This window comes from Mesocricetus auratus, unplaced genomic scaffold (genome assembly GCF_017639785.1).
Source record: "Mesocricetus auratus isolate SY011 unplaced genomic scaffold, BCM_Maur_2.0 Super-Scaffold_100027, whole genome shotgun sequence".
Classification (NCBI taxonomy): domain Eukaryota; kingdom Metazoa; phylum Chordata; class Mammalia; order Rodentia; family Cricetidae; genus Mesocricetus; species Mesocricetus auratus.
The window spans coordinates 4844386-4859266 of record NW_024429208.1 but is presented as its reverse complement, the minus strand read 5'-3'; the positions used below and the strand labels follow the sequence as shown (position 1 = coordinate 4859266).

The 14881-nt window shown below is 53.2% G+C and overlaps 1 protein-coding gene across 2 annotated transcripts; it reads right to left on the bottom strand.

The window, feature by feature from the left end:
* Window positions 1-319: 319 nt before the first annotated feature.
* Armc12 (armadillo repeat containing 12) lies at window positions 320-9885 on the bottom strand. Of its 2 annotated transcripts, none has more exons than XM_021235847.2 (6): window positions 9586-9885; window positions 8449-8594; window positions 8121-8255; window positions 1340-1513; window positions 1140-1211; window positions 320-692 (listed from the first exon to the last, which is right to left on the bottom strand). In XM_021235847.2, the coding sequence occupies exons 1-6, from the start codon at window positions 9827-9829 to the stop codon at window positions 360-362; spliced, it is 1104 nt and encodes a 367-aa protein (XP_021091506.1). In that variant the 5' UTR covers window positions 9830-9885; the 3' UTR covers window positions 320-359. The 2 variants fall into 2 exon arrangements, with proteins under 2 accessions (XP_021091506.1, XP_040588395.1); XM_040732461.1 differs by having other exon boundaries at window positions 9667-9885.
* Between the last annotated feature and the right edge of the window lie 4996 nt (window positions 9886-14881).

Here is a 14881-nt window from a genome sequence, read left to right as displayed (position 1 = left end):
CGGGGAGTAAGGTGGAGGCGGCTAAGCCTGACATCAAGTGTGGGCCTCCACATGCGCAAGCATGTACGTGTGCACAAGCACACGCACACACATAACACGCATGCACACACACATGCACAAACATGGAAACACACACACACATCCCACACACAAAAAATGGAAAAGAAAATCAGATTTGAAGAGCAGCAACAGAAGGAGGGATGTGTTTGGGAGACTCGCCCACGCTGTGCCATGGCCTAGGCGGAGGTCGTGATGAACGGCGCCTCAGCCCAGGCCCTGGGACACAACGGACAGATTTGTGCTTCCAGAAGCCTCACGCTTTCCTCCCGTACGCATTTATTGGTTCTTTTTAACGTTCGTTACTCCCCGTTTTTAAAGTAGGAATGGCTGGGACGGCAGGCTGAGGGCCGGCACCCCAAGTCCTGGGGACATTGCAAGCTGACTATGACTTTGCAGGCTTGGATCTGGACTTCCTCCTCGGGGTGGATGACCAGGGAAAGCAGCCGATCTGCCAGGCGGGACTCGTCCCCAAAGAGGGCTTCGTGCAGGGACTGCTCGTTGTAATGCCACTTCACGGCTCGGTAGTGGGTGGCCTTGCGGCCCTCGCTCAGCCGCTCAGCAAAGACCAGCACCTCGAAGAGCAGATTTCCTGGCTGCGAGGTCTGGAGGAGGTTCAGGAAGGTGGGATGCACCTGCGGTGGGGTGCGAGAGAACGCATGAGCGCGCTCCCGACCGTTCTAAAAGCCTCATCCTTGGCTTCCCGCGGGCTCCGCTCTCCGGAGCCCCACGTTTCCGTTTCCCTCTCATTATCTTTTCCCGGAGACCGTGGTTAGAGCGCAGGGGCGAGTGAGTCCCCTGAGACTAATTTTAAGCCTCCATGTGTGAGGCTGGAGAGGTGGCTTAGCGGCTGAGGGCTCTGACTGCTCTTGCAGAGGATCCGCAGCACCCACATGGGTGGCTCACAAACCCTCAGTCGCTCCAATTCCAGGGGCTCTGCTGCCCTCTCCTGGCCTCCACAGGCACCGCACACAGACACACATGCAAACACCCATGCACCTTAAAAAGTAATTAAAAAAAGAAGTGTATCCAGTGAACGCAATCTTGCCGATCCCTTCGGCCCTCCCTCCGTCTTTTTTCACCTGACAGTTGAGAATGTCATAGAGAAGGTCGTTCTTCTGCGCCAGGTAACTCAGCAGGCGGACGGCTTGCACCTGAAGGAACAGCAGGAGAGGGTGGGTGGGTCTAGGCTTCCGCAACCGCCGCTTGAACCTCTGCTCTTCCCCTAGTTGCTGCTCCCGGACTGCCGGGGGGTGGAGCCGCGGCCCTGATGGGCAGGCACCTGTGCCAGGTTACAGTCTGACTGCATGATCTCCATCAAGGCGGGCATCACCCGCCTGAGCTGCGGGTGCACGTAGTCGGGGAGCGGGAGGTTGTTGAGGAGGCGAAGGCCAGCCACATGCAGCTCCGTGTCCCAGTCGGTAGAGATGAGCTCCAGCACCTTGATGGAGTGTTCCTGGGGTGGAGAGACAGGTCTGCCCTCGTATGGTGACCTCCCCGACACACTGCGCTCCAAGTCGCCCTTCACTGACCCACCCAGGACCCAGCAGGTAATGCTTTCTGCCTTGAACCCCAAGTGTCAGGGGCCTCGGTTAGCCACGCCCACTTCACATGGGTTTTTCTGCTTGCTGCGCTTTCTCTCTCTGTCTTCCCAAACCTTCTGCCCGACCCCCTCTCCTCTGCCTCACCGGTGGGTAAGGTCACCAGCCCACCCGCTAACCCCACTTCCTCCCCAAGCCCCAACTTGCATCATTCTCCAATTCTCTCTCTCTCTCCCCCCCCTCTCTTTCCCCTCCCCCTCTTTCGACAGAATCTCACAGTGTAGCCCTGGCTGTCCTGGAACTCACTCTATAGACCAGGCTGGCCTTGAACTCACAGAGATCCACCTGCCTCTGCCTCCCGAGTGCTGGGGTTAAAGCTGCTTCACCCTTCTTTATTTCCCCCACAAGTCATCAGTCACATCAGAGGCACTGTGTATCTGACTGCGTGTCACCTGACTCGCCCTGGTAGGATGTGTATCCCTCAAGGACCAGCGTCCTTCCTTCTCTATCCAGGGCCCAAAGTTAGGGCGCAATGGCCAAGTGGATGGAGGGACCTTGAGTTTTGAGGTTTGAGACATTACAGCAGTGAGGCAGAGTTCCCGTGAAAGCAGGGATTTCCTGCCCACTGCACAGCCTCCTGGGAGTTGGGGGCGAGCGAGCATCTGGGGCAGGGCCTCAAAGAAGGAAGGCCAGGTGTGGGGACAGGGAGAGAGGGTCTGAAGCTTCCTTTCAAATGGCTGGGGTGGGCTGGAGACGTGACTCGGCCGTTAAGAACACTGACACCCCTTTCAAAGGTCCTGGGTTCGAGTCCTAGCATCGAGATGGCTCCTAACTGTCTGTAACTCCAGTTCTTGGGGACCCGACACTCTCACACAGACACACATGCTGGCGAAACACCAATGCACACAAAATTATAAACGCCTGGGGTTGGGGCAAGGAGGCATGGCATGGCCCACTTCATGCTCAACGTTTCCAAGAAGGGCAAGCGGGTGATGTGATTGAGTTAGATGGGTTAGGGGCCTTCTAGCGGCTGGCCATGAGGAAGCAGGGGATCCCCTCCCCAGGCTGCAGGGGCCAGGAGAGCATTTCTAAACGGAAAGGGCTCAGCCCTCACAACTGAGGGGTGTGCAGCCGGCAAGACCGCAGCTCCCAGCGGAAGTGAACTCTGTAGGGTGGCGCCCCTGTCTCTCTCCTGGAAGCTGCGTGCGGGTGATCTGGGAGGACCAGGGCTTCAGGCAAGAGAGAGCTGAGGCACTGGGAGGCAGTGGCCAGTGAAGACATCAGGAAAAACTCTTTTCAAAACAGTCTCACCCTAGAACTCCAAGCCGGCCTCAAACTCATGATCCTCTGACCTCAGTCTCCTGAATACTAGGGTTACAGAAATACACCATGATATCTCAGCCCAAACTTTTGTTTCAAAACCATTTTCTCATGTAAGAAACAGTTCTGGTTTGCTCTCTCTCTCTCTCTCTCTCTCTCTCTCTCTCTCTCTCTCTCTCTCTCTCTCTCTCTCTCTCTCTGTGTGTGTGTGTGGGGGGGCTGTGACTAACATCCTGGTTGAAAGAACGTGGAGGAGGAAACAGTTGATTTGGTTTATAGCTCCGGGTCACAAGTGAAGGCAGGGTACAAACCTGGAGAAAGAACTAGGGAGGAGGGCTGGAGAGACGGCTCGGCAGTTAAGAGCACCGGCTGCTCTTGTAGAGGACCCAGGATCAGTTCCCAGCACCCACATGGTGGCTCACAACCACCAGTAACTCCAGGATCTGCCCTCCCCCCTTACGGTCTCTGAGTATCACTCATACACACATGTGGGCAAAATACTCACACATATAAAGTAAGTGTTTTTTTTGTTTTTGTTTTTGTTTTTAAGAACCATGGAGGAATGTTGCTTTCTAATCACTCACTGGTTCTTACAGAACCCAGGCCCACCTGCCTATGACAGTGACAGACATAGTGTCACACACAGTGGGCTGGGCACCCACCCCAATCCTCAGTCAGGACAGTCTCACAGGCCTGATGGCACTGTACGCTGGGTTAACGCTTGTGGAAAAGCTGGGTACCACCTCGGACCAAGCCTTCCCTCTCCTGCAGGCAGGGCTACAGTAACACTCACTCCCGGGGCTGCGTGGAGGTGTGCACAGCTTTCTGACGGCATGGGGAGGTGCAGGAATTATCAGGGAAAGAGCAAATGTCCAGCCACGGGCACACAGTGAGGTGACCGCAGGACAGACCACTGTATATTGGCCGCTATCAAAAAGAGGAAGCGAAACGTCCAGCAAAGGATAAATAAACCCTGGTCTTTTCCATGTTTGGGGCGCGTGTGAAAGCAAACCACAGAAGAAAACAGCCCACATATGTACGTCTGGTTTGAAACCAGAACGCCCCTCCCCTGCTCATGTTTGGGAACCCTGGTCCCCGTTGGTGGCACCATTTGGGAGGCTGTAGAACAAGAGAGGAGGGGCCTGGCTGGTGGACGTGGGCTGGGAGAGGTGGGCCTTTGAAAGTTAGATCTTCTGGTTCCTGTGTCTTTCTCTGCTTCCCGGGGGTCTGTGGCCTGTACCCCCATACCACAGGCTCTCACCACCACGGGCCAAGCCGCTGTCGTGCCTCCCCTACTGTGACAAACTGAAACCACCACGAGCCAAGATAGACATTGCCTCCTGTAGGTGTTTCTGTCACCCCGGGACGGCAATGCTGCAGAGTGAACTCACACGGGAAACCAGGGCTGGGGCTCCTGCTAAACGCTTGTCAACGTTGCTGGATGCCTATACTCTCCCTAGTGTAGTTCTTAGGCCTTTGGAACCCGTTTGCAGAGGAATTTGGAAAAGCTTGGAGACACAGGCTAGACACAGAACACTGGAAGTGGAGATTCATGGGTGATTTGGGGGGCTGTTGAGAGTACAGAACACTGATTAAGACACCAAACAGTACAGACTACGTCTGTGAGGGTTCAGATGGGAAGGAGGAGCGGGCTAAGAATTGGAGCACAGGTCACCCATGTTTCATGAAGATTTTGTCGAGATTTTTCCTGTGCCTTGAAATTTTGAGTGAGGTTGAATTTTAAAAGCAATAGGCCTACTGATTTGGTGGAACAATTTTAAAGACAGCACAACATTCAGGCTGTGGTGTGGTTATTGTTAACCACCCTTAGCCAGACTCAGTGAAGATTGGGAAGAAAGAGCAGAGCAGAAGGATCTGAGTACATGTAATCTGCGCAGGCATAAGAGGAGTGCATTTAAAATTGCAGAAAAAGTGACTGTACTTGGTAAAGAGATTGACCCCGTTAAAGAAATGGTGAGCACTTTGTATGAGACGATAGGAAAAGGTGATTTCTAAACATTTGAGATGAAATCTCACTCCAGGGCATGAAAGTGCAGATTCACTAGCAAGACTTTCCTTTCAAAACAGAGGGCCACTGGAGTGCCCTGCTGTCAAAGGGCCACCTAGAAAAGTGTTCGGCTGCCCTGGGAACTCAAAGGCCACCGTGGCTGTGGTGCACCGTGGCCCAGCCACTCCCCACGCGGGCAACAACACTTAGCATCATAATCGTGGGCTGGCTTCGCAGGCATGCACAGGACAAACATGGAGTCAGGGGCAGGAGAGATGGCTCAGAGGTTAAGAGCAGTGACTGTTCTTCCAGAGGTCCTGAGTTCAATTCCCAGCAACCACATGGTGGCTCACAACCATCTATAATGAGATCTGGCGCCCTCTTGTGGCAGTACAGGCAGAACACTGCATACAGACTTAGTAAACAACATTTTAAAAAAATTTATGAAGTCATAGCCGCTTCCACCAAGATTCCAGAGAGCAGAGAAACCCAAGGCAGACAAGAAACCCAAAGCACAGAAGCCGCCAGGCAGTGTCACAGAGCCGTGCTCCCTTCCCAAAGCCCCCGAGAGCGTTATGCTTAAGGCTGTGGTGGGGAAGCTACACTGCAAAGGAGACTCCAAGATAAGGGGTGCTGGGAACGCGGGGTGTCTGCTGAGGACAGCTGTCAGTGTTAACAGCGTGCCAGCCCAAGAGAGAGGCTGCAAGCGTAAGACCTCAGCGGCGGGATTACACACGCAAGCTCTGTGATACTCCGTGTCACACGGCGTCAGCTGCCAGGCATGGAGCTGCAGGATTTAGTGTCTGCTCAGCCGGGCTCTGCTCCCACCCCTCCTTTCTCCACTCTTATCCCCCCCTCCTCCCTTTTGGAATGGCAGTGTTCTCTCTGGGGTTCTGTGCTGGGAGTGTCTTTATGATTTTACAGGGGTTCTTTAAGAGTATGCCGAGTCTCAGGAGAGTTAACCTGCAGTCACCAGGGGAACCGTCCAGACGTGAGAGATGTCAAGAGACGGACCAAATGCACTCGTTAATGCATAGGACACGACTATGAAACTTGGGGGCAGGGGAGGAATTTTATGAAGACGTGGTTAGAGGTTAAGAGCCCTTGCTGTTCTCACAGAGGACCCAAGTTCAGTTCCCAGCATCAGTGAGGTGTCTCAGAGACACCTCCCAGTCCAGCTTCAGGGGACTGTGTCTCCCTCTTCTGGCCTCCAAGGTCACTGCACCTACGTGTACATACCCCCACACATACACATACACATAATTTTTAAAACAGAATATAAAATGTTCTCCACAGGCAGAGGTTTGGCAAGATCTAGAACCATTTGGGAGGCAGGACCCAGTTGGCTGCCCTGGGTCACTATGGGTGGGGTTTAGAGGCTAGATCTGTCCCTCTGTCTCTCTCTATTTCTGTCTCTCTCCCCCTCATTTTATGTGCTGAGCACAGCCTGTGTCACACACTCCACCACAGCCACAAGCTGAGGGGCTCCACCGTGCTGCTCCCACCACAATGGCCCGGAGCCCCCTGAAACAAGTGAACCAAAGTAGACCTTTCCTCCCTCAGGTTGTCAGGTGTCGTCCCCAGGAAGCACAGGTCACTAACCCACAACCTCCCTGTGGACACAGAGCTTCAGACACAGCACACTACCCACTGCCTGCCTGGCCACACAGAGTGCACCCGAGGCATCAGATGTGAGGCCACAGCCCTTCCGGAGGGTAGCTCGTGTGGAGGCGGCCTGCTCTTGGGGCCTGCCGTGTCTGGGGAACGTGCTGCCTGCATGTGTACATGTGGGGGTCGGAGGGCAACTTGTGGAAGTTGGGTTCGCTCCTTCCACCACATGGTGGCTGGGAACGGAGCTCAGGTGGTCAGGGTTAGAGGCAAGCCTCTTACCCACTGAACCATCTTGCCCTGGGTTTTGTTTGAATTGTTATTCTTTCTTATATGTTTTAAGCAGGACGGTGGTGGCACATGCCTTTAATCCCAGCACTCAGGAAGTAGAGGCAGTTGGATCTCTGTTGAGTTCGAGGCCAGCCTGGTCTACAGAGTGAGTTCCAGGACAGCCAGGACTACACAGAGAAACCCTGTTTCGAAAGTAGCCAGCATGTGTGTGTGTGTGTGTGAGAGAGAGAGAGAGAGAGAGAGAGAGAGAGAGAGAGAGAGAGAGAGAGAGAGAGAGACTTGGGGTACACGTGTGCTATACCATGCATGCGGAGACCAGAGAACAATTTTGGGGGTCAGTTCTCTCCATCCACTGGTTTCTAGGAGTCAAACTCAGGCCAGCGCATTTAGTCTTTCAGCCCCTTAGCTATTTTTAACTGGTGAGAAAGAAGTATTTTGCTAGAAAGCAATTTGGGGTCAAAGACCTTATATTTTAGATTTTACTTTTTTAATTTTTTCCCGAGTCAGGGATGGCCTTCAACTCCTGATTCTCCTGCCTCCACCTCCAAAATGCTGGGAGTACAGGTGTGTGAACCTCACCTGGCTTCCATGGTGCAGGGAGAGGGCCGTCAAAGCCAGGGTGTCTCTTGCTTGTGAGGCCAGGTCTCCCCCAGATGAGCTAGTTAAGTCTGCAGCTGCCTTTGCTTCTTAAACATTTTGTAGCATCCTTGTGGTGAGCCCTTAGGTCACCAAAAAGACTAAGCCAGGATTAGGGGACAGGAATTTTCAGTCCCACTCCATGCTCCACCGGGGTGGGGTGGCAGAGTTGGGGGCTGCTGGCATTGTCACTCCTCCTCTGGGGAGTGCGGGAGAAACCAAGCCGTAGGTTAGTAACTCGAACTGTGTGTTATGTGCTGGTGTCTGAGACTCTGAGGACTCTCTGTTCTTTGGGAGTCTAGTGCCATCCAGATGTGTGGGGATGAGCGTGGTCTGTGATCTCCTCACTTATTTCTGGGTTAGAAACTCAGGATTCAAAGCCGGGCATTGGTGGTGCACGCCTTTAATCCCAGCACTCGGGAGGCAGAGGCAGGCGGATCTCTGTGAGTTCAAGGCCAGCCTGGTCTACAGAGCGAGTTCCAGGACAGTCTCCAAAACAATACAGAGAAACCCTGTCTTGAAAAACAAAAACAAAAACAAAAAAAAAAAAAAGAAACTCAGATTCCAACAAACTTACAGGACATGACACAGCCATTCACCCTGTACAAATCGAAGGACCCAGACCCTGGGGACGTCTAGCGACCCCTGCCCAGGCTTACCTGGATCTTGAACCTGAATTTCCTGATGCCAGAGAACGCTTTAAGGGCATTCAGGGCTTGGATTTTGACACTGTTGTCCTTGTCATCCAGCATTTCACCTATCAAGCTGATATCATCGATAGTACAAGCCGAGGCCTAGAGTGTTCGAAGAGAAACAGGAGAAGCAGGTGCCCCAGCCCCGCTGTCCCCCGCCTCTGAGACCTCCCCCTGCTGCCACCAGACAGAGGGACAGTCTGAGGATGCTGCCCGGGCCGTCCTGGGGTTGGGGGTGAGCTGTAAGCCAGGGCCCAGGCCAACCAGCCCCCTCCCCGCCCCCGCCTCTCCTCACCTCAGCCTCCAACAAGTACACGCAGCGGGTGATGCTGTGCAGGATCATACTCTTGGCATACTCGTCCTGCTTGCACTCTAGAGAGTTCAGGAGCCTTCGGATCTCACCCGAGTTCCGCCCGTGGCGCTCTCTCTCGATGGCCAGGCCTAGAAGGCACCCAGACCCCACAGTTCAGGGAATGGACTTAGAACTGGCGGAAGCGAGGGGCTGGGAGGTGGGGGAGAGCGAGGAGGGGGCTGGGAGCAAAGGTCTTCCTAAGACGAAGGCTTCTGTTGTGTCCGGCCGCTCGCACTAGCTGCACAGAGTAGACACCTGCACCAAGGACCACGACCGACGCTGGGCCGTCCGTCACCCTCCCCCTCGCTCAATTGTCGGTTCACAACCACAGCTTTCCTGGCGCACAGCAGTAACAGGCAGGGTTTCGCTCTCACCGGATACCCCGGCAGAGGACAACCAGCAATCTCAAGTGACCCTTTCCCTGATGGCACAAAAGTGCCCAATGGGGACTAAAGAGATGGCCTGGTCGCTAAGGACACTGGTTGGCGGCTCTTCCAGAGGACCCAGGGTCTATTCCCGGCACTCGCATGGCGGCTCACAACCGTCTGTCACGTCAGTCTGGCAACCCGACTCCCTCTTGTGAACTCTGTGGGCATTGCACCAAAGTGGTGCACATATATATACACACACAGGGAAAATACCCAACACATAAAATTAGAGTTTTTAAAATTCATTTATTTTGATTTTATATACACTGGTGTTTTGCCATGGGTGTTGGGAGTTGAGCCCAGGTCCTCTGGAAGAGCAGTCAGTGCTCTCAACCGCTAAGCCATCTCTCTCCAGCCCATAAAATAGGATTTTAAATACCCTACGACTGAGTAGGAAGCTTAAGGCAAAAAGTCCTCCCAACTTTTCTTTCCCTCAATGTCTCCAGTTCCTGGGGGAAAGCAAGATAGATAAATCTCTTGATTCCACATAGAACAGAGACAGCTGGGGTGGATGACTCCTGGGGTCCTGCTCCATGAGCTCTGCTATCCAGGGAACCCCCAAACTGTCCTCTATAGCAGAGCCTTGCCTCAGGCACTAGTGAGAGGGAGGGAAACTGAGGCAGGCTGAGGAAAGAAGGGAGAGAGGAGTCACCTTTGGGCGTTCCCCCAGAGGAGGCCTTGGGAGCAGGTGCCTCCTGGGGCAGAGCCCTCTCCCCAGGGACCGGACACTCACGGGCGATGCAGATAGGCGAGTTGGAGCAGAGAGGCGGTTGACATTTTATGCCAGCCCTGATGGCCTTGTACAGCAGGTATATGGCCCCGGCGCCTGTAGCTAGGCCCACAAAGCTTTTGCGGAAGTCCAACTGCTGCAGGCACCGGGGAATGGTCTTGCCCATGTCTTCAGTGCTGCCTTGTGTCTAGGTTGGCCCAAGGCACCTGCAGAGAACATTCTGGAACCAGAACCCTGGCAGGGCCAAGAACCGGGGTACTAGAATTGGAACCGAGGCAACAAAGGAAACTGGGGAGCTGAGGGGGTTCAGGATGGCCCTCGGGGAAACGGGAGGCCTAGAGCAGAGTAACGGAGAGAAGGCTTCGGGAGGCTGTGGAGATGCAGCTGGGGACTCTTGGGTAGAAGGGAGGGAGGGCTTGCGTAGGGCTCAGAGACAGTACTTGCCTGGCCTGGGCAAGGCCATGGGCTCATCACAGCCCATTTTCATTTATTTTTCATCATTTATATCTTTAGGGACAGCATCTCACCCTGGCTGACCTGGAACTCAGAGACCTACCTGCCTCCACCTTTTCCTTGCTGGGGTTAAAGGTGTGTGCCACTACACCCTGATTTTTTATGTATGTGTGTGTCCAGAGCAAAGCGTTGGACCTAATGGAGCTGGATTTACAGACAGTTGTGAGCGGCCTGATGTGAGTGCTGGTAACCAAATCGGGTTCTCTGGAAGAACAGCCAGCGCTCTTAACGCCCCCTCCCCAGCTGTCTCTCCACCTCCTCTCCTTTATTTTTGAGGTAACTTGTCTGAGCTTCCAGGTCTGTTTTCTGTCCGCTGACTATGAGAGTGAGCTCAAGAACTTTGAATGATCTTCTGACTGTTTTCCTTGTCATACTTTTATTTATATTCAGAGAAGACAAGATTCATAGTGTCCACTGAAAGTTCCAGCAGATGGAAAGAGTGAAGTACTAAAGAAGATGTTTAAAGCTGCCATACTTCTTCTGATACATGACTATGGCTTTATATAGATGTTTGAGAGTGAGTCTTATGCTTTCTTCCCTCTTCTTTCTTCTTTCAAACTGCTATTTCATGAATATCTCGCTGACTTTACTGTATACTGAGATCTTTATCTCATTAAATTATTTGTGAGTTATCACTTTCTGAGGTGCTTGTCTTAATGTTTTTTCTTCGGTCTTCCTCAAAGTAATCGCGCTTTTTACAGAGAGATCATCACAGGCAGCAGCGTGTAATAACATGTAAGTAGTATCTCTAAAGATACGCCTTCAGGTAATGTCATTGATTACAGCATGTTGTTTTTTTCCTTCAGAGAGGCACTTTATAATCTCGCTATTAAGTTCGTTATTACTGAGGTTTGATGGTTCCAGGAACCTGAATTCAACTCTTCCTTCCTTCCTGTAAGAGCTAAAGTAGTTTGAATCACTAGTAATAAATCTTCACCATAGGTTTCACGCTCTGATTTTACATGAACGTTCTTTTTATTTAGTTCCACAACGTTCTAACTCCTACTTTGAGACCCACAAACCAGTGGTTGTAAGCTTTGAGGCTGCCTGATATTTTGATGAGCTGAGCGGTGCTCTATTTTTGAATGAGGTGACTAAGGCTTCTTGTCTTATATACGTATTTGGGTAAGTTCGCCCATTTAGCTCATTCTTTCAAAGCCTCTAACTTCATTTTCAGAATTTATAAGCTTTAACTGAGGCTCATGGCTTTCGTCACAAGTCACTATTTTTGATTTTGATTTGAAGAAACCCTTCTCAAAAATAATTAGTACAGCTTCCATATTTATTCAGAGAAAAATGACTTTCATAGATTTCTTTTGTTCTGAATTTTTGACTGATCGCAACATCGAAAAATGGAGGACGTTCCTTCTTTCATCATCCTTATGGAGTACCGTGTACAGAGATGAGATGCTGCTATTTACAACTTCACTCACATATCCCTAGGCACTTTTTCTGAGCTGAACTTCTGCCACTGTGTCTTCTAATTTGCTTTCTGTTGTGGTAAACGCCATGGCCAACACCAACCTGGGGAGGAGAGGGTCTATTTGGCTTCCATCACTTAGGGAAATCAAGGCAGGAACTAAGCAGTAACCACGGAATGTCTTTTTCTAGCTTGCTCTGTGGCTCACGGTCAGCTAGACTTTTTGTACAGCCCAGTCGCCACCTGCTAAGGACTGGCACCTCCCAGACCAATCAGCAACCAAGAGAATGCTCCACGGACAAGGCCACAGGCCAGTCTGAGGGAGGCAAGGGCTCATTGGAAGAGCCTTCTCCCCAGGTGTGCCAGGCTGGCCAGCACGCCGCCATCACTCCCCATCTTCCTCAGCGAGGCAGCGTCCCTCAGTCAAACCCAGAGCACTCAGACAGGGCTAGGTTTGTTAACAAGCTTACTGAGGGATCCGGGTCTACCCCCAGACGCTGCATTTACAGGAGAAACATACACACACACACACACACACACACACACACACACACACACGCTATCACACACGAAGGCAACCAAGGGCCCTGCCACCTGAACTACAGACAATCTCTGCTCTGACCCTGTGGTAGCTTTTTAACTTCCGGGTTTGATAGTTCCCAGGTGTTCAGTGCAGGTTAGTTTAGTTGATGGCGGCAGCATGGGTACTGGTCAAGCAGGCAGCCAAGCCTCAGAGAGCCAGTACAACAACTTGCTCCTATGATTTCTGTGTTGAGTCCACCCCCCACCTCCACCCCGTGCAAAGGAACCAGGACCCAGTGCATGGAGTTGCCTATGGTGACTGAACCTGGGGATTTAGCGTCGCAGAACTTAACAAACACTGACTCTGGTCATAATGAGACTCCCTGGGGTTCAGGCACAGGTGGCAAGTCTAACTGTCCCCTGCAAGGCCTCTTAGATGCCTCCACTAACAATAAACCACAGGCACATCCCCTGAGCCCACTTTGCTGGGCTGCTGCCTGTAAGACCCACCATCCATCTGTGGTTCCAAAGCTACTCCCTCATTTTCTTCACCCAAGCGTGGACCATGGGTGTTTCAGTGTCCTCAGGGCGTCAGGCTCCCTTGGGGGCCTGGTAGAAATGGAGCTGTACACTTATGAAACCCCAGCACTCAGGAGGTGTAGCTAAGAGGATCAGAAGTTCAAGGTCATCCTTGATTACCTAGCAGTTTGAGGCTAACCTGTACAGCAAAAACTGTTATCCACACATAGCAGCACTGCGCCAGCTAGCAACAATGTTGCTCTTGTTTTGTTTCTGGAGACAAGGTTTCTCTGTAGCTTTGGAGCCTGTCCTGGAACACTCTCTGTAGACCAGGCTGGTCTCGAACTCACAGAGATCCTCCTCTCTCTGCCTCCTGAGTGCTGGGATTAAAGGCGTGCGCCACCACTGCCTGGCTGTCTTTTTCTGGTTGGATCAGGTAAAGAATATTCCTCTAGATCACTTCCCCTCTTTCAATTTTTATTTTACTTTTGGCTTTTTTTTTTTAAGGCAGACTCTAGATAGTTCTGGATGCCTGCTCCTGCCTCTTGATTGCTGGGTTTGATGTCACCATGCCGGGTTCCCCTAAATTTCAGATTACTCGGGAGGTGGGGAGGGGATGCGCGCGCCAAAGCACATGTGCGGATGACAGAGAACGATTTTTGTAAATCTCCCAACATGTGGGACCTGGGGATCGAACTCAAGTCGTCAAGCTTGGAGGCAACAGCCTTTACACGCTAAGCCATCTTTACTCCCGAGGCCTGTCTCTTGGGAGCCTTATCCACCAAGGGTTTTGAGTCTTCAATACACCCAGAGAAAAGCCCTTTGCGGTCCGGCGGATTCAGGTTCTAATCTCCGCAGTGTGAGGTTCGTCACATTCCACAATCAGCGTTTCCGTGTCGGCTCAGAAAGTGCAGCCAGCAGGACTGGCCCAGAGAAGGTGCCCACCCTAACGGTGCGCAAGAGACACCTCCCCATCAGTATCCAGAGGGAAAGGCTGGGGGCGCCCGTGCCTCGCAGCCGATTCCACACTCCCCGCGCTTACCCCGGCCGGGGAACTCGAGCCGAGGGGCCCCTCTGGCCAGCTCATGACCCGCGAAGGCGTGGGGACCAGGAGACGCCGTGTGAAGCGAAGCGCGGGAGCGGGCAGAGCCCTGGAGGAGGAGCGCGGGGCGGAGCGCATCGCCCGGCTTCCCCCCGCGCCCCCGCCCCTCGCATCCGGCGGCGGCACAGGATGTTCTTTCGCTCCGGTCCCCCCCCACCGCCCCCGCTCTCACTTTCTCCCAGCTCCCCTCCTCCACACCCGCCGCGCCCCACGCCGGCACCTTGCTTAACCCCTTCCCGCCCGCGCCCAGGACGCGCAACTAGCTCGGGTGCCCAGGAAGACGCGGGACTGCGCCCAGACGAGCTGCCGGACAGCGTCGAGGATGGAGGGTGCAGTGGGCTTTCGGGGACAGGCCTGCAGTCTCCAGACTCCCCCTAGATCGCCAGAGGAGGTTTTCGGAGACCTAGGCCTGCAGTTTCCAGACTCTCCACCTCCCCACCCCTCCACCCCTCCATCCCCGATGGTTCGCCAGGAAAGGTTCCCGGGAACCCAGGCCCCAACTCTCGTATCTCGGATTACATCGCGAAGAGCCAGAGCGAGGCGCGCACCCTCCTAGGTACAGACGAGTGTGCGTAGTTATCTCACGCCTAAGGGGCGGGGGGGAGCACCCAGCAACTCTAACCTCATCCTGCCCCCAGGTTGTGCTAAGGCGCGGCTCTAGCCGTTGGAGAGGATGGAGAGAGGCCACACCCCCTATAAACGTCACTGTTTCCAAGGCAGTCGGAGGCGGGGCTGGAGACAAGCGGACTTTGGGGACTACAGGCAGCTTGGGGCTCCGGGACAGGGTGCGGCTGGGCTGGGGGCACAGCGGGGTGGGGCGTTTCTGTCTTTACTTTTCTTGACTCGCTTGGTGTTCGAGAAAATGAGAGAGGGACAACTTGTGTTCGATTTTTGATTCAACAAACTTTTTTTTTTTTTTTTTTTTTGGTTTTTCGAGACAGGGTTTCTCCGTGGCTTTGGAAGCTGTCCTGGAACTCACTTGGTAGTCCAGGCTGGTCTCGAACTCACAGAGATCCAGCTGCCTCTGCCTCCCGAGTGCTGGGATTAAAGACGTGCGCCACCAACGCCCGGCGATTCAACAAACTTTTATGCTTGTTGCCATTCTTGGGGACTGTCTTGCTTTTTCCAAGTCTGAGGTTCAC